The sequence below is a fragment of the Cricetulus griseus genome, chromosome 2, assembly GCF_003668045.3.
Source record: "Cricetulus griseus strain 17A/GY chromosome 2, alternate assembly CriGri-PICRH-1.0, whole genome shotgun sequence".
NCBI classification, from domain to species: Eukaryota; Metazoa; Chordata; class Mammalia; order Rodentia; family Cricetidae; genus Cricetulus; species Cricetulus griseus.
Genome location: NC_048595.1, coordinates 70,895,041 through 70,921,486, shown reverse-complemented (window position 1 = coordinate 70,921,486; position 26,446 = coordinate 70,895,041). Strand labels below are relative to the sequence as shown.

Below are 26,446 nucleotides of genomic sequence, written 5' to 3'. Positions count from 1 at the left end.
GTAGTACAACTATCTCAAACGACTGGTGACATGATGCAAAAGTGGCTACCATTGAAGTCCCTCAGACTTTCTTCTGAACATTTTTATCTATGCTTCAGCCCTGTTTGGTTTCCTACAAAACAACAGAAGAGAGCCACTGCAAAATCTTCATTCCTACGGACTCTAATTCTACTGCACAATCTCAGGTTGAAACTACCTCCTACAGCCCCAGGAAGAGCATAAAGCATGCAGAACTATTCTGCTTTTTCTAAAAAACTATACAGTTTAGTACCAATCTGTTTTGGAGTTTTGCTTAGCAATCTCTACCCTTTCTTATCACAGATTCTTACTGTTCTTAATGTGCCCAAGAAATATCCTCTCACTACTCATTATCCATAACAACCCATGCCAAATCCTCCAAATGTAGCAAACTACAAAACTCCAAAAGAAAACTGAAACAGGTTCTGGCAATATCCGAATGCCTGGAATGCAAATAGACAAACCACAACTAGTGACTAAATTCCAGCTATAAAAGGATTGCTGTCAGATGTAGTGTTCATCTCACTGTCAGTGAGGTCTTCTGTGTTCTTCCTGTTTTGACAGAGCACCATTTTTTTTCATTTTCAAATATCAGAATTGTTGAGAATCATATTCCAATATGTATAATCGCTAAATTCTTACATGCTTTTTCTTGACCTGTATTGGTTATCCATGTGTTGGTTCATGGCTGTGTGAAGTATGTGGTCTCCACAGAGGCAGAGCACACATTCCCATTAACATCCTGGTCATGTGACATGCCTGGGTAATAGAATCTGGCAGATAGGATGTTCTCCAATTCTGCTCAGGAGTTTGGCCAACTTCTTATTTTAATGTGTTACCATAAGATTGACATGTACCCAAACAGTGCTGTTCCTTCAATTTAAGTGCCAAAATGATACAAAGGCCAGCCTACAACAGCTTAGGAAGAAATGCTTCTGATGGTGAGCCTTTGTGATTTAGTGGTCAGTGCCATCAAAGCAAATTAAGAGGGGAAAAGGTTAAATTTTATAAAACTTTGATGTCAGGAGAGTCCATGCTTAATTGAAAAATGTTCTGTAATTTACAATAGATCCTGGCTTGAGCACTGACAACTCAAAATACCAACTGCAGTCCTGATAGAAGTGGTAAGCCCACATGAAGGGGTGCACCTCTAGCCTCTGGGCCTATCCTTCCTTAAAGAGCAGCACCCCCTGAAACCACAAATCTCTTTTTGTTCTTTGATTAAAAGGTGAATTTCTAATTCCCTATCAGGATTTTTGTTATCATAAGATACACACCCTTTTTCATAACTCTTGAATAATGAAAAATACAGGATTTATGATCCTTTGAGTGAATTCTAACAAGTAATGAAATTCAGATGAACTGTATAATGATTTCTCATTTTCTTTATGAAACCTATCAGTTCAACTCTTTGCCTTAAGGACAGATGCTAAACAGCTGTTCTGGCAAGTTATTAAATCAAGTTTCTGGTTTTATTCAGGGCCTTTTGACATATCCCCATAGAAAGAGGAGGCAGACAAAGAAATGCTAGCCATACACTGCATATAATTACAAGCAAAAAGATTAAGTCCTGAAATAATCTAAACAGATAGTGTTCTCAATTAGCCACCATTTTTCACTTTAAGAATCTGAGGAAATTTTTCTCCACATCCCTTAGGAACTAGAATTAAATCCCAATAGAGCCAGTCATTTAGAACACACATATGTAACAAAGAAAATGAACCAATACCACCGAACAATTTGAAATAATTTATGAAAAGTCATTGAAATTAAAGCCAAGTTTCCAGATTGGTGATTCGTCTTGGCCAAGTCAGCTCCACACATTGCTGTGTTTAATGTTCTAGATAACTGAATTGGGAGACATTAGCTCTTCAATGAAATGCAATCCATCCTAGACCTTCAACACAGTCTGAACAAAGTAGAAAAACTGAACGGTCAAAAGGCAATGTGGTACAATTGAAGAACATTGTAAACTAAGTCTTCAGAAAGGCAACATGGGTCCCCTACTACATTGAGGGGAAACCTAAAATCAATGATTTAAAAGGTAGTGATTGATTTAAGCATTTAAAAATATCTTTTAGTGAGGACTCAAAGTTCTTCATGGATTTTACAAAACACTTTTCAAATATGAAAGAAGGCAAACATGTAATTCTATCATCCATGATGGAACACTCTTTAAATGTGAAACTCACAATAGAACAGATCACCAACTTCTGAGTAATTACAGAAACACCAGCAGTTAGTGTGGTTTTCTGATCTCCTCTCTCTTGTGTCACTGCAAATATGTATGTATGTATCTTCAAATTTTCATTCATTTTTCAATAGATGAGAAAATTTCCTAGTACATATCTTAATAGCAAATGCATGACTTTGTCTCCAATTTAATTCCATTAAGGAAGCATGTTGCCACCAATAAAAGTGCATCTAAGATGTTATGTAATTCAAACGAGTACACTCACAAATTCCTCACAGAAGGGTACTAGCCAAGAGGACTCAAAGACAGCTTTTTCATACCAAAAAGTTCCTTTAATCCCAACATGTATTAAGTTCATTTCCAATACTGTGTTTCTCTGTCTATAGAAAGCACTGTCTAGAAATATAATCCACAGACTCTTATGGGTCAGCTGTTAACAGCAAGAGGTTATGAGAATATTATTTTCTGAGAGCTAAGGAATAAGAAAATTAAAATGTGAGTAAATATTTTGGGTCAATTGTTTCATTCATTTGTAAAAGCAGATAGGCAACTGAATCTAAAACCAAAAGAAGAAAGTTATCCTTTTGTTTTTCTGCCACAGAAATGATTAGAGAAGCCCCTTAACTGTGGCAAGGTTCAAGCTGTGTTGTCCACCAGTTCAGAAGACCATGGGTCAGTATCTAAAACACTAGTCTCTGCAGTAACCCCATCCTGTGCATGCTACTACCCTGTCACACACTGTCAAGAAGAGCTATTAATGAAAGTGATATTTTTTATGTCCATGATATCATTGAGAAGGTAAGGGACCAAGAAGAATCTTCCCAAGTGTCCTAAGGAAAAACAGAGTAGCCATCTTGGAAAAGTAAAATAATAACCTTCAACACTGCCTTTTTAATGAGAGAAAATGAACAGCTTCTGTCTCTGTTCACCTGTTGATGTGCATCTAAGCTCCTTCTGTCTCTCTGCTCAAATGAATAGAACAAGTGTGAACATAGTCATATAAGCATCTCTGTGATATGATCCTGAGTCTTGGGTACATGCACATAGGATGGAAATAACTGATGCAGATGGTAGTTCTAGTCTTAGTTCTTTGAGAAATCTCCAGACTCACTTTCATAGAGGCTGTACCAATTTTGTATTTCCACCAACAGCAGATAAGGGGTCATATTTCAGCACATCCTTGCCAGCATTTGACATTTACTTGTTTGTTTGTTTGTTTGTTTGATTGATTGATTTAATGATAGCCCTTTGAACTGGAGTGAAAGGAATCTCAAAGTAATTTTAACTTTCATGTCCCTAATGGCTAAGGATGTTAAACACTTTTAAAAGATATTAATTGGCCATTTGTGTTTCTTCTGAGAACTGTCTGTTCATCAGAACATTTGTTACCAGAAGTTCTTGAGAGGGGCTAACTTTTGCAATTATTTGTGAATAATGGATATTAACTCCCTGACTGAAGTACTGGTGGCAAAGATTTTCTCCCAGACTGTGTACAAAATATTTGACCTTCAAGTCTTCCTTTGCTGTGCACAAACACTTTAGCTCCATGTTACACATATTGAGTTTGTATATGTGAACAACAATAAATAGCACATTTATAAAAGAATATATACAACATATTCATGACCTTTTTGCTCATCTAAGTTTTATGAGATGCATTTGTTTCCCTATAAATCAGTATCTTGCTTTATTACTGCATCTATCAGTGGGCCAGGGATTTGTCTAAGTTTTCAGTGGATACTTAGATTCAAGGTTGATACAGATTTCGTACTTGCATACAAAGTCAGAAACAACAGGCTCTGGAGGAAGCTTCCAGGCCTATACTTGGAATGAAGGACACCGGATGCTGGTGGTACTATGACCTGTGGCTTCTCAAAACTCTTTGATGTTTTTGTTGTTGTTGTTGTCAGTTGGATCAGCCTAGTTAAGGTCCACTTATTAGTTCAACAAACAATTACTGATTAATATTGTATGGAGTCATTCCAATAATAAATGGCATCATTGTCCTTATTTTCAGGAAGCCTTAAAAAGAAACAAGGGAAGTTGACAATACTGCTGGAAGTATCTGCAATTTAGAGGGCAGAAAAAAACCTGAAGGTCCTCAGGAGAAACTATAGTGAAGAAGAAACAATTCTGTGTCAGGCAGAATCAGCACAAGACTGCATCTGACAACCAATAATGGGTGTCATTATGCACACAATCACCAGTTATGTGAAGAAGGTAATTAAGAAAGAGTTTAATCCAACCTGTAGAAGGGCAGACCAGAGACCAGATCATGAGAAAGCTCATTGACCATGAATGTGAAACACAGTTTAGACCTCCTTCCTAGACCAGACATGCAAGGTGGAGATATACAGACTAGTCTTTGAAGAGATCAGCAAAAAAAGAGGGGAAAGATTATAACGTCTAGACACTCAATTGCTTGCCATTTTCTTTTTAGTTAAATAAGTACTTACAATATTACATCAAAAGGATGCCACTTTTAGTTGTGTGTGATGAGGAAAACTGAAATGAGACTTCAGTATTCTCCCTTACCAATTATACTACCACATCACTTTAACTTCCCCACCCACCAGCCCTTTACCCTTTCTAAACACCCAGCATTAGAAAACCCAGGAGTCATGTTCAGATTCACAGATAGCATCCACGTGTAAGGTCTGCAAGGCAAGATTCAACCAAATTTCCATTTTGTCTTTGATTTTTCTACACTCTCTCCATGGTCTGCTACACTTATCCTTGAAAACGTGGGCATATCCAAGGAAGGATTCTTACATTTGCCGATTTCCGTATTATTTGGTTAATTTTTGCCTATACTCTTGTCTCTGTTAGGATTCATACAGTAACTACTCAGAGATCATCTACAACTCATACCTTTCCGTTGAGGCCTGGATCCACACTTGGAGCTAGTTGGCATTATTTATTTTGTCATCTTTCCAAGACAAACTCAAGATTCCCCATTCATCCAAATTAAAACCCCATTCTTTTTAAGTGTTTTCTTCTATCTCCATAGTCATAGAAGAAATCCACAGGTCTTCTTCAAACCCCTTGCTACCCATATCTGCCATATCCAGGGAACTGACTTACTTACTTATGCTTACTTATTCTACCTGCCGTTTTTTCTAAAATCCATTTACTTCATTGTTCCACATCCATCATACTCTCAAAAAGTCAAACATCCACTCTCACATGATGGGCAGCACTCCCTCAGCTAAGACTAACTCTGAAACTAAAGGCTAGGCATCCCCAGCAGGGAAGGCTGCCCTCCTCCTCCCAGCTCACCCTGTCATAGCCTCAACTCCAACCAAAGTGGTCTTCTCTCAGAAACTGGACGTCACTGGGTATTTCTGAATGAATGACTAAAGGAAAGGAAAAGAGGATGGCTGAAAGATGCAACCATGCTAAGGAAATTAAAAAGAAAACCTGATTGGAAATCAGGAAGTACACGTTTGCTTGTATTCTACCTTATTACCTGAAATCACATAAATTTTAAGATGGAAAAGAGGTCTCCTTTAAGGTGTACATAATTAGGACTAAAAAGGCAATGTGTTGAAAATTTTTTGTTATTGGGAAGCATTCACCAGATGAGATAAAGAAAACAGAACAGGAGCCTAAAGCAGCGTTATGCACTCTGTAGTGGAAAACAATGTGTAATCATGGGCTTTCAAGTCTCTTTTCTTCTCTTCATTTTCATTTCATGAGTATGATGTTATTGACTCTGTTTCATGTTGACTTAAGGTCAGAGAGTTCAAACCAAGGCTTGCTCCTCAAGGTTAAACTACAGCATGTTTGGCCTAAGGTGTGGCTACTGGATATCTTGACACTCAAGATCAAATTATAGGATGTTTGACTTAGGGTGTGGCAACCAGATGTTTTGGGTATTGAGAAGGTAATTATGTTTGTTTGTTCCTTGTATCATGGTAAGGAAGTCTTCTGCCCTCCCGTTTTGATTGGGGTATATAAGGAAAATGAGTAATAAACTTGGGGCATCTGCATTATTCAGAGTGCCCTCCAGACTCTATCTTCCATCTCTCGTCTCTTTCTTTTCTCAGTTCTTTCTTGTCTCAGTCGCTGCTCCCCCTTTCAGGTAGGTTCAAACACATCGGCTGTATCCCACATAAATATACATAATGTCCATGAAAATGGAGAATTGCATATCCTATCATAGTCTTTTATTATAGCTGTTTTGGTTTGGGGGCCTTATCCTTGGTCATTTCCTACCTCAGGATTGTCAAATGTGTGTCCTTCCTGCAGGGTCAACACACTAATTCTCCTGGTATATTTTACAATTAATGTAAAGGTATTTCTAAAACTAATTACTTCATATAGTCATTTAAAAAGTACAAATAGAAGAGTACATTAAAAGACTAAATCCCCAGAGTTACAGTCTCAAGTAACACTCATCTTGAATTTAAATTAGTTAGTTAGGGAGCACCAGTTTCCACATCAGAACCAGCATTTCTGTTTATTACAGAAAAAAAGGAAGCAGTAGCAAATTATAAATATGAAAGACCCACCACATTCCCAGACTAGAGAACAATTAAACACTTACTGCACTGAGAACAGAGAAGGGTCAGTCACCTTTTCATGGGGGACATTTTTGAAGATGCTGTATGCACATCCATACAGAAAACATATTAATAATTATATGACATGTTTATTGTTTTTAGATAAAAGAACAACCATAACTAACTACCAGAGATACATTAACCATCATTTCGGAAGAGCTTTATTCAATAATAATATCAAGGATTTATATTTGTTTGCTGCACTTGGCCCTGAGCAGAGTCATCAGAGTTGTGTCAGTAACAACAAAGAGGCAGACTATGCAGCAGGGTCATCACTGTGTGTCACCTCCCAGCCAGATGTCCATTGCAATCTTATTCTGCTCTGGCAGCCACTCTGCTGTGTCAACTAGAAAAGCACAGGACTCAAACTTCTCCAAAGAATATTTCTAGTATCAGTCCAAGAAAAAAAAAAAAAAAAAAGAAGAAGAAGAAGAAGAAGAAGGAACCAATTGCCAATAATGAATTTCATTACTTCTGTGACTCTCTTCTAGAGGAACATAATAAAAGATAAGATGAAATTAAAAAGGGAAACCTCATATCTAAGAGATGTTTATCAACCCAAGCTCACTGTAGAAGTTATTTTGAATTAAATACAACAGGATTTTCAGGAAGCTTTGCTATTTTTCCTGTGAAAACAATTCCTCGCTGCCTTTCTTCTCCAATATTTAGTCTGATTAGAGTACTGTGATTATTGGATTAGTAATTTCTTCTTAAAGAGATCTCCAAACTTGAAATAGTTCTTCCATTGACCCTCCTAATACCTGAATACCTCCAAGGCCGCACCTCCCCCATCCCTTTCTCAGACTCATAGGGAACTCGGAACTTTCCAAAGAACTTCATCTCCTTAGGAAACAGTGATTTTCCAGGGCTCTCTAAACAAAAGAGAGAAAATACAATGCCAGAGTGTGAGTTATTTGAACACATGTCCCACAAAATAGGGCCTCAGTTTCACAGAAATACCCATTCAAGGTAGTACCAAATACTCTACCAACTACCAAACACAGCAGCCCAGGAAAGCCCACTGCCAAGTATAGGTTTACCTCGGTGATACTGCAGATGCTTGCTTTAGCAGCCAGTGTTAATGTTAAGCAATCATACCCAGGCTGGGACTGTACTAATATTGTTGAAAGACCTCAAAAGCCACAATTCTTTTTTTTTTTTTTTTTTTTTTTTTTTTTTTTTTTTTTGGTTTTTCAAGACAGGGTTTCTCTGTGTAGCTTTGGAGCCTATCCTGGCACTCACTCTGGAGACCAAGCTGGCCTCAAACTCACAGAGATCCACCTGCCTCTGCCTCCCCAGTGCGCCACCAAAGCCCGGCCAAAAGCCACAATTCTATGGCATGAGGGCAGAACACTCCTGTACCACTGTTCCCATGGATAAACAGAGTAAAACCACGTATCTCCAAAGTGTAGACACCTCGGCTGGAGAAGTGCATGAAGAAATGAAACAATACTTCTTAGAGCCAAAAAACAGTTTTACTGTTTGTTAGCAAGGGATCAACTCCAATCAATTAATGCTTTAATTGCCTAGACTAATTAAGATAATGAACAACAGTGAGCCTAAAATCAATTAGCTTTGTGCAAACTTTCTACTTTGAATGGAGGGCCTTAAGGACTTTTTTTTTTTTTTTGTATTTTCCTTAGTTGCTGCAATAAAATAGGTGGGAGCAAATTACAGGTGATATGACCCCTCTCTATCTTCAACAAGCCTATGTGGCAAGTTGAATATTTCCTTAGCAGTAGGAGCTGTGTTACAGGATAGGCAGGAGAGCTGCAGATTTTAAACCAAACCATGTCTCTCTAAAGCAATCAATGGCCAAAGACAGTAACGTGTCCCTTTGGTCACCTGGCTTTTATGATTTAAGCTACTTCAAAGTAAGCATGAGAGACTATAAAGCCTCTTTCAAATTCCACCAGACAGCAGTATTTCTTGATTACATTGCCCTTAGAATAAAGGCCTTCTTGAATTACTGAGAACAGACTGAGACATTGAGATTGCATAAGAAATCAGGGCAGACAAGTGTGTGGAGCCAAGGAAACCTTGAAGGACTGACCGATACATGCAATAACTAGTAACTGCAACTTTCTCCTCCCTGATGAGTGCAACTGGAGACTCCTCACCTATCCTCACCTACAGAGACCCCCTACCTCCACAGCTGATTTCTCTCCTCTGTGCTACATGTAATAAAAGCTGAGGTTCCAGGTGGCTTCTGTATTGGTGCTGCCCCAGTACAGCTAGCACAGCCAGCACAACCAGCACAGCCAACCTGATATCAGCTTTTCTGGAAGTATGTGCTCTTGTCATTCTCTTGCAGGCCCAGTCGGGGTTTCCAGGCCCAGGATATAAGGATATGGCAAACACTCCAGCAGCAGACTATGGAGAATGATACTGGATCCTTAACATCTACTTTGGAAAGTTTGTGGTCTAATTATCTAATCAAAATGGGGCTACCTCACAGAGACAATGTTGTTTAATCACAGTCTCAACGACAGCATCATCTATTCTTGTCCATTGGAATTAGTTTTCAGTAGCCTTTTCTTCATTCATTCAAAAAAATGCATGAGATACATACCCTCAAATCTTTGACTTTATATCCAGCCCAGCTTTTGGTTTAGCTACCCTAGCAGTTATGCACTTTCCATTTTGTCATATATTTTACTTGGCAAGTTACCTATAAAACTCAATTTATAAGAAGGATGGGTTTCTTTGAGCTCATAGCTTCACTCCATGGTGGATGATGAAGACCTATTTTTCTAAGATATGAGTGAGAAGGTGCTTCATGCAGAAAAGGGCAAAATTTCTCAACTTGTGACATCTGTGATGTAGGGTGTAAAGTGACATCCTAATAATTCCAAATGGTCCACTGTCCTTCAAATAGGTCCCACATCCTAAAGGGGCCCAACAGATCTATAAATTAGGAACCAAGCTTCCATGCATATTCATATGGGGGACACTTTCAATACAGACTATTGCACTTTTTCAGAACAATAATGAGTCACCAAACAGGTCTCTTTGTGAAGTGCCAACAATATTGACTTGCCCATGGATTATAGGTGGTAAGATTTTTACACCTCATAGATGAAGCCACCATGAACCAGACAGAATAACTGACTCTATTATAGAAGACTTATGGTGTGTGTATGCAATGAAAGAAAATCTCAGCCTAAGAAAATACACATGTCATGCTGCGTGAACTCCACACCTGTTCCACATTCAGCCAGTCAGTAAGTGACAGACAGCCCTGTGTCAGGCAGTGCGCACATAAGGAATGCAGTATCACCCGCCACCTGTTAGAGCAGCTATTAGCAAGCAGATAGGAGACAACAAGTGTTGACAAGTATGTGGAGTTCAAGAGACCCTTGCATAATATTAGTAGAAATATATATTAGTAAAGCCTTCAAAGAAAACAGTGTAGAGGTTTATCAAAAACAACCGTGAAATATAAAGATTGTGTGATCTCATCTAGGTATACTCAAGAAAAAGAAAGGAGTCAAATGGAGGTGGTGGTAAAAATGGCTTCAGTTACAAAATAGCAAGCCAAAGGAGCAATGAAGAGTAGATTTTAAATCTAAGCAAGAAAAGCAAAGGTAATGCTATGACCGTGTTGTGCAGGAGTTAGGTGACAGACTCTATAATCTGACTTTCCCTGCAAGAGACATGGCTTCACAGGTTATGATGGATATGGGCAGATAACTAAGATCGTCTTATGTAACTCCTGAGCCTGTAACTTAAGCTGCCCTAGGCATTAGGATAATAATGGATTTCTAAAAGTCAGGCCATAGGGACAAAATGGCACAAAGCCCATGCAGCCCCAGAGGCACACTTTCTAAGTGCTTGGTAGAATTTAGCTCTACAGCTAATGGCAGAATGGCTTCTACCACAGTAGCTCATCAGTGCTCTTAGTAAAGATGTGGCTCTCTGGAGGCAAGCAGAGGTCTGAAAGGTTGGACCCTCCCAAGTGCTCCCAGTCAAGCACTTATTTACTTCAGTTAATCAGCAGCTGGGGCTCTCCATCAGCTGGTGATAGCTAGGCTCAGAGTTAAGGCCAAAACAAAACTGTAGCTTGGTTTCCAGCTTACTTTTCTATTGCTGTGTTAAGACATCACGACCAAAAACAACCTGAAGAGGAAAAAGTACATTTCATTTTACAGTACACAGACCATCACTGAGGGAAGTCAGGACAGGAACTCAAGGCAGGAACCCAGAAGCTGAGGTATGAACTGAAGTAGATACCATAAGGAAATACTGCTTACTGGCTTGCTGTCCATAGCTTGATAGGCCAACTTTCTTATAACTCCCAGGACCATCTGTCCAGGAGTAGCACTGCCCATGGTGGGCCGGGCCCTCCCATATCAACCATTAATCAAGAAAATACCCCATAGCCTTGTGCACAGATCACTCATAGAGGGGGTTCCCTTTTCTGATATTTCACCACCTTATGTCAAGTAGGCAAAACACTAAGCAGCACACTTGATAAACAATTTGAACATCAGAGCATGCAGCTCTCAAATAACATTACTTGTGGGATCCAGAATATAGAAAACCTCCTCTGCTATTTTGTAATGGGCGATTGATATGAAACTTAACTTTATTTGAATATTGAGTGCCTAAAGTACCAATCCACAAGGCACTGATGTTGTTTCACACTTTAACTCAATGTAAATGATTAAATGGTTAAGTACCACTACAAAACATTGTAAAACTCACTACCAAAGTATATAAGATAATAACATATTTCATCAGCAATATGAAGTAATTGTTTTGGTAATTAATGAAGCTCATTTAGTCTTAGTGACAGTTTGTACCAACATATAATTACACTGCATTACTACAAAATACTCCTTTTAATGAAATATACAATTATTAAGATATTGAGGGATATAATTGGCATTTTATAAATAAGTATCTTTCAGGACTATTTCAGCTTCAATAAATGCACCTTTTAAAAGGCCTTGGTTTAATTAGCATGGAAGCATGGAGTAACTCTCACCTTCAAATGAAATTAGATCCTTAAGAGAAACAAATAATTGGAAGCTCAGTCTTTTATTACCTAAATATAATTACAGAGTCTTGTCTAGTAAAAAATATTTTAAAAACCCCAAACAGAGAGCTGGAAATGCATCTAGGTAGAGCACTTGCCTAGCATGAGGGCCTGGGTTCAATCCCTAGCACTTCATAAACCAGACACAGTGATTCAAGTTGGAAATTCCAGAAGCAGATCATTTGAATCACCACAAGAAGTGGGGGAGGGAGGGAGATTCCCCTGCCTCTGAACATACTCATAGTCTCATATTTTAACTTGGATTCTGTACTGTATAAAATACTTTATTTAATCATATCAAACACATTAAAATATTGCCTTCACTTGTGGGGTGTTTTTCTCATTTTTATTGTTGATCTGTCTCAGTCACTGAAATGCCTAAAGAATAAAAAATGGTGAAGATTTGTAAAGTGAGCAAGTCACCTAGGAACTACTAAATATAAAACATCTGGGAAAGGAAAAAAGGAAGAGGGCTCTGATGTTAAGGTTCCAAACAACATTCATAAATAAGACTGAAGTGCAAACAGAGGGCTGAAGGAAGACACCGTCCTGGATTGGACAGGAACAAACTGGAAGGTTCAGGCATGATAATAAGGGCAGGGCTGATGCTACAGCTACATCTCCCATAATGAACCATGCCCAGAGTCGGCTTACACATCTCAGCTAACTCTTAACAATTTCACAGAAAGATCTCATCCCCATTCACATATGAGCAACTGCAGTTTAGACTAGAAGTGGCAGAGGGCACATGCCTTGCTACTTTCATCTCCTTCACTATCTTAAAACAGCGAGAAGCTCAAGTACGATGAACAGTACACATACTAGCTGAATAAATAAATATTATGTCTAAAATCTCCCAACTAGTAAACAGAAAAACACAGCATGAACTCAAGTCTTTTTATTTGAAAGCTAATGCTTTTTTTTTTTTTACCGAATCATATTTCTTTTCACTAAAATTAGAAAACATATATAGATTATGTCTTAATTAGGGTTTCTTTAGTCATGATGAAGCGCTATGAACAAAAGCAACTTGGGGAAGAAAGGGTTTATTTTTCCTTATATTTTGTAGTTCGTCATGCAGGAAAGTCAGGGCAGGAACTCATGAAGAGCAGAAACTTAAGGCAGGAACTGAACTCCCTGAGGAATGCTGCTTATTGACTTACTCCTCTTGGCTTGCTCAGCTTGCTTTCTTTGGGAGTGGGCTGTCCCACATCAATCATCAATCAAGAAAATGTACCACAGGCCAATCTGGTGGGGGTACTTTCTCAATCAATGTTCTCTCTTCCCAAATGACTCTGGCTTATGTCAAGTTGACATAAAACTATCCAGCACAACCTATAACAATGCATCAGAGAGGCCAAGGCTCTCTGATCTTAGTATGAAAAGAAGGTAATAAAGATTGATATTCCTAAAACACGGTGTGGTCCAATTATGTTCTCAGTAGGGACAGGAAGTTCCCTAGAGTATACTGTCTAATCAGCCTAGCTTATTTGGTGACTTCCAAGTTCTGTCTCAAAACAGCAATAACAACAACAAACAAAGCAATTGACAGATCCTTAAGAATAATAGAAGTAATACCCTAGGTTGTCCTCTGAATCTACACACCTACACACACCCATGGACGTATACCTGAAAACACATGTATACTCACATGATACATACGTGAGTACACACACACACACACACACACACACACACACACACACACACACACACATTCCCAGTGAGAATCACCCCAAAGATCATGCTTCATTTGACCTATTTAATTCAGGAAAATAGAAGTCACATTCTAGAAATTATTCCACCCAAGTGTATACTGAAAAAGCTTTAGCACCAATCTTTAGTCTTTGGACAATCAGGAAGCCATTTTCAAAGATGTATCTTATTTTCTAATGTACAAATAAATCCTTGTATCCAGCAGCTGTTCTCTTAGGCAAGGCCTTCAGAGAACCCACTTTTAAATTCTAGTTGCCCGGCTGACAACTGTTCCAGTGCTTTTGAACTTTTGAGCTTCACAGAGTCGCCCCCCCCCAAAAAAAAAAAAAAAAACAGAAACCCAGCTCTACCAATCATGCTGACTTACTCCCAGGGGCAGAAGGAAATAGGAAGGAGGATGAGCTCCTGTCCCATCTCCAGTATGTACAACTGCCATTACTAGAACATACCAGGGAAAGGAAATGATGAATAATTTATCATTCCATATCCATGCTGACTCAAAATACCCATATAAGTGTAGTGAAGGTACTTTGCATTTCTCCTCATCTATACATAGTGTGAGAGACAAGGATATGGAATTCCACTCTTTTTTCACAGACTCTGCCCTGATGGCCATAGGTGTTACCTGCTTTGCAGTAATTAATCACAAGAAAGACTAGAAAGTGCTGGGAAGGAGAAATTTTATCTTTGTAATTCTACGATCTTCTAGAACCCCTAGAAGGGGTTCTACTTTGTGAGTCTAGAATTTTTCCATTCTATGTAAGTACAGCCTTTAATCTCAGTACTATTGATACTTCATTGTCTGTAAACCATTATAATCGTGAAAACAGGTTTAGTTCACCTATAATCTGGATTTCAAGCTTCTCTAGGAAAATCAAAAGATCTCAAAATGCATTCCTCAGAAGACCAGTTCCCTTACAGAACTGGTATAGATAGTGCAAAGCTGAAGCAGCTTGCTTTAGTAATGAATCCTACTCACCTGGTCAACATAGGCTTCTAAATTTGCTACCCATAGCTACATCCAAGGCTTACATACTAAGACAAGGAGAAACAGACTAGGCCCAGTCTAATATGAGACACACTTGCCCTGAACATATCAAATGAGTGTTTTACACAGAAACATAAACAAACCATAGCGAAGTCTAAGAGAGGCACCAGACTCACATTAATCCAGTGTGTTGAGGAAGGCCCGGAAATAAAAATGTTTTCTCCCCTAGCTACTTGTCATCCTCTCTGGTGTGTCTTCTGTGTATCTAGGTACTTGCCAAGTTCAAACCATTATAAAATCCTGCAGAGTCCACATCCTGAATAAGTTTTGCAAATGGTCCTGTACTTCACAACCATAACCTCAGTTCCAACTAGTATGATTCTGATTCTATTTGCTTTTATACAGCCATCTCTTCTCTTTCAGATGCATCTCACACACAGCAGTTACCAACCAAAATTAGACCAGACTGCCCCCATTTTCACTGGCATCTTTCACTTATTGGTAGACTGCACTTAAGAATGAACTGAGCAGTACTTTACCAATTTCCCACACATGGTCCTTCTGGTCACACATAACTATTTTATCTGTTAGTGTAAACCTAGGTATCTACTTGGTTCCAAGGATTCAGCAGGCCAAAATACAGATCTACTACAAACCCCAAAGCCTCTTATTTTGCTGTAGCAAACAGATCATCTGACTTTAGCACACTGGTACTTCCTCTACATCCCAACAGAGCTCTGCTCCAGTGTCACTCCCTATTTCTCTAAAGCAACATTTTGCTTCCTAGAAGGTAACTGTCTTTTTATTGTTTTTCCCATGTTCTGACAGTAGAGAGCTGGTTCCTTCCTCTTTGTACTCACATCCTTAGGACACATAAAAAGAGACTGGCCTGAGGAAATGATGGACTGCGAACAGAAACTTAGGATTTGAAAAAGCAGAACAGTGGAGTGGTAAACAGTACTGACAAAGCTGGACATCACTCTTCTGATCTTAAAAAAAATGTTACTGGTTGGAATGTGTGAAGCCATAAAGCCTAGGGCTGAGGACACAAACCAAAGGGAAGTGAGCCAGTCTATTAACTGCCCAATGGTAGTGTCGATTCATTTGTACTACTGCAAACTTTGGAGGAAAGTGATCCCAGAACTATTTTACTATAATTATCATAATATCCCTCCGGTTTCCACCTCTCACTTGAAATCAGAGCAATTAAAATAAAAAGAGAGTTATGAATTTTACAATTGTTAAACGATCTTTTTATAGCCTTTGCTGATGCTGTTTTGATTATTTCAGAGGCAGCACCTCTCTACAGTGGCTTCTTCTGCTTCCTGCAAATGATTCTCACTGTGAGGCTCTCAGTATTTCCCCTTGGGATTTTACTCCACACTTGAATAGACTTCCCCATTAGTCATTTGCCTTCATATTCAGCCAGGATTTTTATTTAATCTAATTAGTCTTCCTTTTTCACACAACGAGAACAAACCTCAATCCTTACGAGGATGCGGTTATAACCTGCATGCCTCTGTACAATCCTATGCCTTCTGCCAGCAGCCAGGATGAACTGACAATAGCTGGAGCTGTGCATTTGCCCATGAGTATCAGTAATTCCAACTGCAGCACACTGCATACCACCCTCCCCACCATGTCTTCCAAACGTTTTCAATTCTCTGGCATGGTGGAGCATGGATGTGTATTCTGAGCATTTGCCACAGAATCAGCGGTGCCTTCCTGCCAGTGTTTTCTTCAGCTTTTTGATGTACAAGCAATGAAACAGAACAGGGGGCCTTTTGCAGTAGGAGTGCCCCCAACGAGACCAACTCTCCATGACATGTCTGCTCTTGCCTACCTTTAGGAAACCAATATCAGGCCTCGATACCCATGATCAAACTGTCTCTTTGCAGGACTCTCACCACATTCCCAGCAAACACAACACTTTCCAACACTTTATTTTTTTCGCCTTTCATTTAAGATGTTCATAGCTCCAAATGTCAAGCGTGCAGTGCAATGAGAACTATCCCAGAGCTGATAAATTATTCATTTTTCAGGAGCTTGCAATTGAAGGAGCACTAACAGCCAAATACCTGAAGCACCCCCGAAAGACATAAAGCATAGTGATATTCAAATCTTTTTCTGCATAAATTCCAAAGGTTAAGTGCTATTAAACTTCTTCTGTTTACCAAGAGATATGCTCTTTGAACTTCCTTCTAATTAATCTGCTCCCAATAAACATTACTAACTAAGCAGAGTGCAAAAGAGATCAATCAAGCACTTCTTTTCCCCTTATCTCTTCTCATAGGACTAAGCAGCGCCCTTTCCTGATGTGTTCAACTTCTCCCTGCCTGGTAAGAAGGTGAAGATGAATAAGGCCAAAAGTAGAGGTCATCATACAAGAGGCCTAGGACCAAACTGGAACACAGTCACACATACTTACTTATGTATGATGTGGCTGCCTTTTTCCTACCACAGTGGGACTGAAGAGTTGCTCCAGGGACCTCCGTGGCCACAAGGCCTAAAATATTTACAATATAGCCGTTTTCAGAAGCACTGATGGACCTCTGGCTAAAAAGCATGGGACACGTGTCACACTAAGCTTTTAATGTTGTGTGTGCATGGGATCCTCTGCACAGGAAAGGACTGCATTTAGATGTCTGTGACACAGAATACCACCTCTGTGATAATGACAGGACATCAGGAAGGCCCAAACCAGTGATGTGTTATGTAACTTTTCCTATAGAGATGTGATCAGACATTCATTCACCTAGATAAGGTACAGATAATAGGCTACAGAAAGGGTTTCACCCAAGTAGAGCTTGGTGAACTAATGGATGTAGTGGGATTCTTCCCAGGAGTTTGGTGAGCCTCAGGCAGCTCCACCTTTGAAAGTTCAATCTAATAAGCAAGGACCAATACTCCCAAGCTGCATCCCCAGGAACTCTGCCCTTGCTGCAGGCAGATCAACCAAGGCTTTTCTCTTCCAAGCAATTGCTCACTGCTCAAAGATTGCCAGAGAGTGGCCATATGAACATTTTAGCATTCTGAGCTTCATGATCTTTATCAGTTCTAGTAAATCCCTGGGTGCCATGTGTCGCCCTCTTCTGTCCCTCATGACATTTCAATTGCTTGTTACTAGGAGAAATACAACCACAGCGCCACTGTTCTTCCACTCAGTTACTGTCCCCTCTACCACTTAACAGTCCCAAAGCATAGGGAGTCTGACTCCACCTTAATTAAAAAAAAATAAACCTGGGAAATAGGTTGGACACATGTGATGATGGAAATGGCACTGCTCTATTTATGATAGAATCTTGAAGGCATATCTTACTGCTGACAACTTAGAATCAAATTAACAGATAAAGCAACAAGGAAGCCTAAGGAAAAGGAAGGTAATTCCATCATAAAATACTCAATTTTCCAAATGGATAAGTTCACTTTTGCTTTTCGGAGTGAAATTGAATATGTTAACCTACAAGTTACTAAGGGCTTCTCTACTTCTGATACAAGCATCATCTATGGACATGATTGGACTGTCTTCCATGAATCCACCACTGCACTGACACTATCATCACAGAGGTGCTAGTGGCCTGCAGTGGCCAGTCCTAGGTGATTTCTGGCTTGATACCAGGGGAGCATCACATATCCCTGCCAAGGGCTCTAGTGATTTGCTTTATTTCTGCTTTTGCTTTTACCTTGAAAAAAGGTACAAAATGCTAAGTGCAACTCGCTTCACCAGTATTTCATGTTTCTGCTCCAAGCAGGCCATCTGGATGATGCTTGGTTTCTTCTCAATGAAACTGGTGACAAAACATATATTGCCATACCACTGCTGATAAAAGTGGTGCTCATGTGTGATACCGGCACTTGGGAGGAAAATACAGGAAGGCTAGGGGTTCAGAAGTAGCCTGAGCCACATAGTGAGACTGTTTGAAAAGCAAGATAAAGCAAAACAAAACCATGGTATACTTTTACAAATGGCATTAAAATTTTAACATGTTTAAATAAGTATTCACTGGGAAGATTTTAGTTGGAACAAAACTGACTTTTGTGATAAAATAAAACAAAACCATATACTAACAAAATTAAATCAATATACTGTAACACAGTTCATGGATGAACAACGGCTACCTTTATTTAGTGCTTACTGTGTATCAAATGTCTAATAGTGTAAAATAATTAATTCACTGAGTCTTTATACGACCCAATATACCAGACAACAAAACTGGGTCATAAAAATATAAGACACTCTTGCCCTTACTACACAAGTAATAAAAGAGGTACAATTTATCACTCCAAATTGGCATAGCTGATTTCACAAACCAGTGAGTGGTCAATTATATTTCTGATAAAGGTTTTTCTCCTTCAAACTTCATCTGGCTTATATGCACAGTAGTCTACTTCTTCTAGCCCTTACCCTAAACATTCTAGTGATCTTCAACCATAGGTGCTTTTCATACATTATTGTGAAGATATTTATTTGGTTCCAATAGAGGACAGTAGTACTGTAGTCAAGCTATTCCAAGAGAATTCCTGTTTCCCTGTACAGTTGCATAGAGCTCTGAGCTCTGGCTCCTCCCTTCCTGTCCACCTGACCCTGTGAACCTACTGTCTAGTCACTCTTTTGAACCAAATACACTCCTTTTTGTTTTTAAACCGTTGATATCAACTTTTTTTTCAATGGCTGGCCCCTCCCCATTATTCAGCTATTACTGTATCCAAGTGAACAGTACCTTCCCATTCACGTACTTCCCATACTGCCCAGGGTCCCACCCTTCATGACGCTTACAGTACTTGTCACTCCCTAAAATCTTGATCCTCATTTACTTTTTGTCCATAAATGTCAGTCTTCTTGTCTCTTAGTACCAGGTTCCAGTAAGACAGAAGACATATTTTTAACAAGAACTTAAATCTAATTTTTCTAGGGGACGCAGTAGACATTTTCTGACAGAATATCCCTTTCAAATTAAATATTGTGGTGAAAATTTTTATTTCTGAGTGAAATATAGACATAATAGTGTTTCTTCTCATCTATCCTAAATCACTATAGATTTGAATGGTCATTTTGGTAATAAGCAAAGCATTTTAATTTTTCTTACATTACATTCATCATAAACATTTAACAAAAACAAAAAAGAAAAAGAAAAATACACTCAAATTTATTTAATAAATGTGTTGTATATAATTGACTTATATTTGCTGTATTTTCAGCTCAAAATTAATATATTATACACTTGTTTATATGTTGAACATTAAGTATTTATATACTGTAGTGGCAGACTTAATAATAATAGTTATTATAAATGATAATCATAATACTATTCTATGATTCTCACAAAAACCTATCTCAAGTTATAGCGTGAATATAAAACTTGTATTATGGAATAAACCTAAACTGAGTATCATTCATAGTAAAGTACTGAACTTCATAATTTTAAGCTATTTTTGGAGTTGATATTATTACCAAATATTATGATAAAGATGAGTTTAAATAAAAACACCTAGACTCAAGTAAAGTATGAAATTATGGAAATATAAAGATAAACTTCAATATGCTAGCATAGAATTGTATTTCCATCATTTTACACCCCTCCTTTTTGTATATTCATACACACACACACACACACACACACACACACACACACACACACTGGTCTCAAAATGGCGCAAAAGAAGCTAAAAGAAAAAAAATACAAATTTATAGGTCAGAGGATTTGTCCAAATGTAGCATTTCCTTCAATCTCAAGTCTTCTTCTTCATGAACCTTCATTTAAAAACGACTCTGGGAATTGGACAGATGTCTTAAAGGTGAAGAACCCTTGTTACTCTTGCAGAAGACTTGGATTCAATTCCTGGCACCCACATCAGCCAGCTCACAAGTGTCTGTAATGCCAGTCCAAGGGATCCAAAACTCTCTTCTCGTATCTGTACACATATAGTAAACATACAGACAAGCAGTATCTACCACCCTCCCCACCCCACCCCCACACAAGTTTTTAAGTAATAATAAAAATTGTGGCTTGGAATTTTTTTAAGCAATTGAAGCACATATTCACGAGAAGGAGGAGACACAGCTGCCTGAGAAGTCATTATTTGAAATGGGTCAGGCACATAGTAACTGAATGAGGAAAATTAAGGGAACTAAAACCCAAAAAGGAAAAGCATTAGGAATTTATAAACATCCATAATCACATGCCAAGAGGCTATCACAAATAAAACACTCACAAGATCTTAGACATTGCTATATCCTTCACACCCTCAACACGGGGACTAATGAGAGATAACAGGAAGTTAAACTTGTTTGTTTCTTTTTTAAAGCAAACCCCTATATGCTCAATCAAGTGCTCTGAAGTAAGCACATGAGCCGGCTTTATGACACAATCTTAACCTTACTAGGTGTCTGCAGCTCTGCTGAGAGTATTTAATTCACAAAGCCACAGAAATGCCACAGTAGAGCCAAGGACCAGCAAATCAGCTGGGGTATTTGCCTCAGACAGCTGGCTGTTGCTAATGCAGTCACATCAGATAAAGGGAGGAAGGAACAAAGAGAATCAGCATTTCTGGATCAACACACCTCTGTGAATTCAGAGAAGGAAGCAAACAGATCCCCTACACAACATTCTCATCCTACCTCCCCTGAAAAGCCAACAGACTAGCCGCATGTTGCACTGACCAAAAGGAACTTAGCCCAACAATCAGAAGGAGCTTTCTTGTTTTTCGTTTAACATTTTAAGAATTGATCCTTTCTCTAATCTACCCAATTCAAATGTACAACCCAAGAATCTTCTGCAGACTCAGCATCCCATACTATCAGCAGCCCAGTGGAAGTCTGGAATATTTTCATCAGTAGAAGCAACTACCTTGTAAAGGATATTTAAATAATTTTGGAGACTGCGAGAGAGAACATTCATAATCTAAGTCAAGAGATTTTTCAATGAAAAATTAATATTCCTTGTGGAAATGGTCACTGCCTTCTGGAAAAGGGACAGTTGAATAGCAGGAAAGGTACACACTTCACTCCCATCTTCAGTAGGAAGATGTCTCACTAGCTTCTGCAAATGCAAAAAGATTCATCTGCTATCCCATTACACCAATTTCTGTCTCTTTCCTTAAATGGCTTCCTGTTACAAAATACTTCTGAGTATATTAATGGCCACTTACTCTTTGGATCAACATGTCCAAACCCACCATTTTTCTGGGCCACTGGACATGTGATACTGTGTTTGTTTGCAGTAAATATCTCTAGTTCCTCCCTCTGAGCAGTCCAAGAAAATGTGCTACCATGAACAACAGGACAGATGGAACATCTGACATCCATTCCATCCAATCCACATGACTTGGTATTTCTATAGATGAGCTTCTTCACAAAGGCTTCCTAAAGCAGACAAGTTTCATGTTTCTTCTGATCTTCAGTTTAATTCCTGAGACAGATTTATAAGGATCTTCTATGTCTAGGACTTCACAGAGAAGCACTTCTAACAAATTTAACACACAGCAAGAAGGTCTGGCTTCTCTGTCACCTGAAGTTTATAGTCTTCAGATCAAATGAAGAATTTCAGCACAGAACTTAAGGTGAGTGCTTGGTAAAGATGGTTGTTGAAGGTGATACAACCATTTCTTAAGCACATACTCCATGTCGTCAACTGGCCTATGTTTTATTTCATTCAACTCAACCTCACAAAACTCAAGTACTAGAAATTCTATTATTCTTTCCCAAGTATCTGTTATTTTCATCATCCACACTCTAAAAACAAGACTAAGATAAGGAGTATCACTGAATGAGTGACCTGACAGCCAGAATTCAAAATCAAACTCTAGTGACATTCCAGCACAAGTGCCAATCCATCCACTGATACAAAAAGGAATTATTTTTTAAGTTCCATAGGATATAGAACAAGCCATCTACTGACAAGACAAGGGATATTTTAAGTTGCATAGGACATAGAATGTTTCCCCAGTGATCAGGAAGCATGGTGCTTTCATCCAAGAGAGAAATACTGTCTGTGTAGTGGCTTCAGCAAGGTACTTAAGTGAGGAAAGAAAACAAAGGATGGATCACCATTTAAGATCAAGACCCAGCAAAAAGCAACTGAGAATAGATTATCTGAGGGCTTAAATTATAAAGATTTATGTTTCTATCAGAAGCCAGTTATAGAGACCCAGTTATAGTAGCCAAAATATAAGATTGAATTTGGTATAACCAAAAGATGTCAAGATCTGGCTCTTGGCCTATACATGATACAAAAAGAAAAACAAGAGAAGAAAGACTAGTAATATCAAATATAAGGTATATTTAAAACAACGAGAAGAGATTTGCACTGGATTTAAAATAATAAAGTCTAAATATATCTCTAATTTGCATGTGTGTGAGCCTGCTCTAAGGACTAACCCTGTTGGCCCAGCATTAGCAAGAGCTACACACAATACTTCAGTAAAAGTCACAGTTGACTCTTGAACCACAGTTTTCTGATGTAAACACACGTAAAAATAACTAGCAGAATCACCTGGAGCACTCAAGACATAAAGAAAAAAAAAAATAGTAAACACACACACGCACGCACGCACGCACGCACGCACATCTAGCCTTTTAAAGAAATTGTGGGCCAGTTGAGCACTTTAAATTGGCAATGACAAACACTACAATTTTCTAAGGGGATATTATCACAATTTCTCAACCTACATTTGAACTAAGACTCTAAGAGTTCTTCTACTTAATGTAATACCACATGTAATACTTAGGTATGGCCTTCTCCACAACCGTTATAATACAGAATACAGCTCTTTGGAGATAATCATTTTAAGGAGAAGTAAACTGGAGCAGTAAATTAGCATGGTTAACTACAATGCCTTCTTCTTGTCCCCCATCCACAATCATCCTTTTCTATAAAAGGGAAAAAAAAAAGGTTTTCAGCTTTCTCAAACATCTCTCATAAGTCACTCTTAAATTTTGAATCATAACTCAGTACCTTGGATCAACCCAAAACAGGGAAAGGGAAAAAAAAGTATAATACTATATCCTAATGAAACATAAGGAAACAAAGTCACAATGTGGATACTAAGTGCCTGAAAATACTATCTTTAATTGACTATGAAACCAGTTATTCCTTGAGTGTTACATGGTTTCAAAATTTTAAAGTATTTTTAGAAAACAGAATGGCATAATATCATGAGATATAATATGAATATAATGTTGTTTTTTTGTTTCTTTTGTTAATATGACACATGCTAGAGTCATCTAGGAGTAAGGAACCTCGATTGAGAAAACACCTCCCTCAGACTGGCCTGCAGGGAGTCTGTGAAGCATTTTCTTGATTGATGATTGATATAAGAATGGCCAGCCTACTGTGGGTGGTGCCACTCCTAGGAAGGTAGCCCCGGGATGTATAAAAAGCAAGCTGAGTAAGGAAAGCAAGCTTGTACTCAGCATTCATGCATGACCTTCATACCAGTTCCTGCCTCGGGGTTCTTGCCTTGATTTCCTGCCATGATTTCCCTGAGTGATGGACTGAAACTTGTGAGATGAGATAAACCCTTTCTTCTCCAAGTTGCTTGGGTCAGTATGTTACCCCAGCAATGGATGGTAAACTAAGACAGTCATATAGGATCTGTGATGAAGATTAGGAATGAGAAACAGAGCAGGGTAGGCCAAAGTGAGAAATGACCATCTATGGCACAGAAAAACATAATCCCAGTAATACTTGTTCCCAAAATCTTGACATCTGTCTGCCACTTTCCACCACAGCATTAAGAAAAACCATAGCTTCTCCAAAGAAGACGATTTTTACTGACTGCAAGAGTGACTGACTTCTCAGATATCAAGTACATGTCTAGTAAGTTCTAGAAAAACATACAGCTGTGATCTGACATTTCAGTGAGCTCCTAGGGTCTTGATATGCTTTTGCCAAAAATGAACAATGGTGAAACAACTGACTTCTGTACTGTGGCCAAAACAGAATTCACAAAGCTGTATATTCAATTGCTTTCTAATAGAGTAAATTTAGATCTTAAAATAAGTTTTGACATAAATGCCTTTAAAATAACAATACCTTACATTTGGATCTTTATCCAATTAATTATTTCCTGGCGTGATATTAGAAATTCCTTGGCTTCCCCTTAAACCAATACTCCCAAGTGCTAATTAGCAGACTATATATATTATTAACCACAGAATGTCGTGTTTAGAACATGCATGTCCCATATGCATTCAATTATAACATTATTTTTTCCTCCCTGAAAGATTCCTTTAGAAAATAGATCCCTATTTAAATGAAACACTTGGCTGCTAGTGAGGGAATTCTTGTCAAGATGCAATTAATAAGACAGGGCCAAGATGACATAGGATCCTTGTCTTTGAAATATCCTTAACATGAATCAAATTTAATCTCCCTGGAACAACTAGTGGAGGGAAAAGTTAATGACTGCAGATGTTATACACGTTAATCACACAAGGGGACTCCCCAAGAGAATGATCAAATCACATATGAACTACACCACTCCTGAGTAAATGACTTGCCAGTGAGTAAGAGCCAGGAATGGGTACTACTGTCTCCCAAAAACCATAGGATAGATGAAGAAAGAAACAGATGTAAACAGTTTAGAACTAAGGATTGCTAGTTACCAAGGAGATATGATCATCTCATTAGTTGGCAAGCTAATTACCCACAATCCCAGTTTCATAAATCCAGAAAACCAAAATTTAGTGTCTGCATTCCACAGAATTCTGTTCCCACTTCCAGACCCTCCACCCAGCCACAAAGTTGTCAGTTCTGCTTGATTTGTTTGAATATTGTACTCCACGACAGCTGTCGGAAACAGTACATCAGAACAGCTGCTGTGACAGCTACAAGGGGCTCGCAAGTTTAATTGGGCTCAATGTGACATTGTGCATTTTTCTAAACATAGAAATATCCATACAACTGAAGAAATTTCTACTGAGTCTCGACAATGTTTACTTATTGACACTACCAACTGGTCAGCCCCAGTTTAACTGATATTGTTGGTCTCGTATTATCTTTGCTACCAGGCTGGTAAGAAGTATGAAAAAGCATGTAGAAATGGAAATAAACAGTAGAAATAGTTAAACACACAAGCAAAGAAGCATTAAAAAGAAGAGGAGGTAGTGGGAAAGTCACATCAATAATCGCTTCCACAGGCTGGCAGGGAGCCAAGGAGGATCCCACAGTGTCTCAGGATATACTTCCAAAGGAAATAAATTCCGAGGCCTGAGCCTGGTGCCAACTGCAAACAAAACCACTCATTATGGCCACAGCTCCCTAGAGAAGGGCAGGATGGCTTACTCTCAGCACAGGCGCAGAGGAAGAAGGTGAGGAGCAGCGACAGCAGCCTGGCCACGGGCACCATCCTGCAGCTTGTCAATGGCATGCACCGGCAGCTTGGAAACTCAGCTTACGGAGCTGCAGTGACTCGTCTTCTCAGAAACTTCAGCTGGGACCCTTTCAGAGCCTGTGAAGGGAGGAGACAAGAAAAGAAGAAAACACAAAGACATTTAGACTTCTCACTCTTTCCCCCTGACCTATCACAACCTAGAGAGACATGCCCTATTGTAAAAACACAATAAACACTGGAGCTGTCATGTCTTTGTATTGGGAAATAACTTGGTATGGAAAATGCAAGATTCTCTATCATTATCGCTGCCAGGCCACCTACAACCAACCAACAAGAATTTCTTTCTCTGCTCCTATGCCATCTGTTGGGCACTATACTCTAAGGAGACACAGTCACTTCATACAAAACTCTACATGAAGGCACACCAGAGATTTAAGGAATGACTACTAGAAGTCTTTCCTACTATTAATGATGGAATAAAAGAAGGAGTGTATGGATGTTTTGCCTGCATGTATGTCTGTGAACCATATACATGTCTGTTTATCATATGCTTGCCTGGTAGCCAAGGAGGCCAAAGAGGGTACCAGATT

General features: G+C 38.8%; 1 protein-coding gene across 1 annotated transcript in view; it reads right to left on the bottom strand.

The window, feature by feature from the left end:
- Window positions 1-25,892, bottom strand: part of Ptprd (protein tyrosine phosphatase receptor type D) — a 366,069-nt gene extending 340,177 nt beyond the window's left edge. Inside the window, 1 exon segment of the mRNA XM_035438957.1 lies at window positions 25,808-25,892. Within this exon segment, the coding sequence (XP_035294848.1) occupies window positions 25,808-25,892 (85 nt within the window).
- Between the last annotated feature and the right edge of the window lie 554 nt (window positions 25,893-26,446).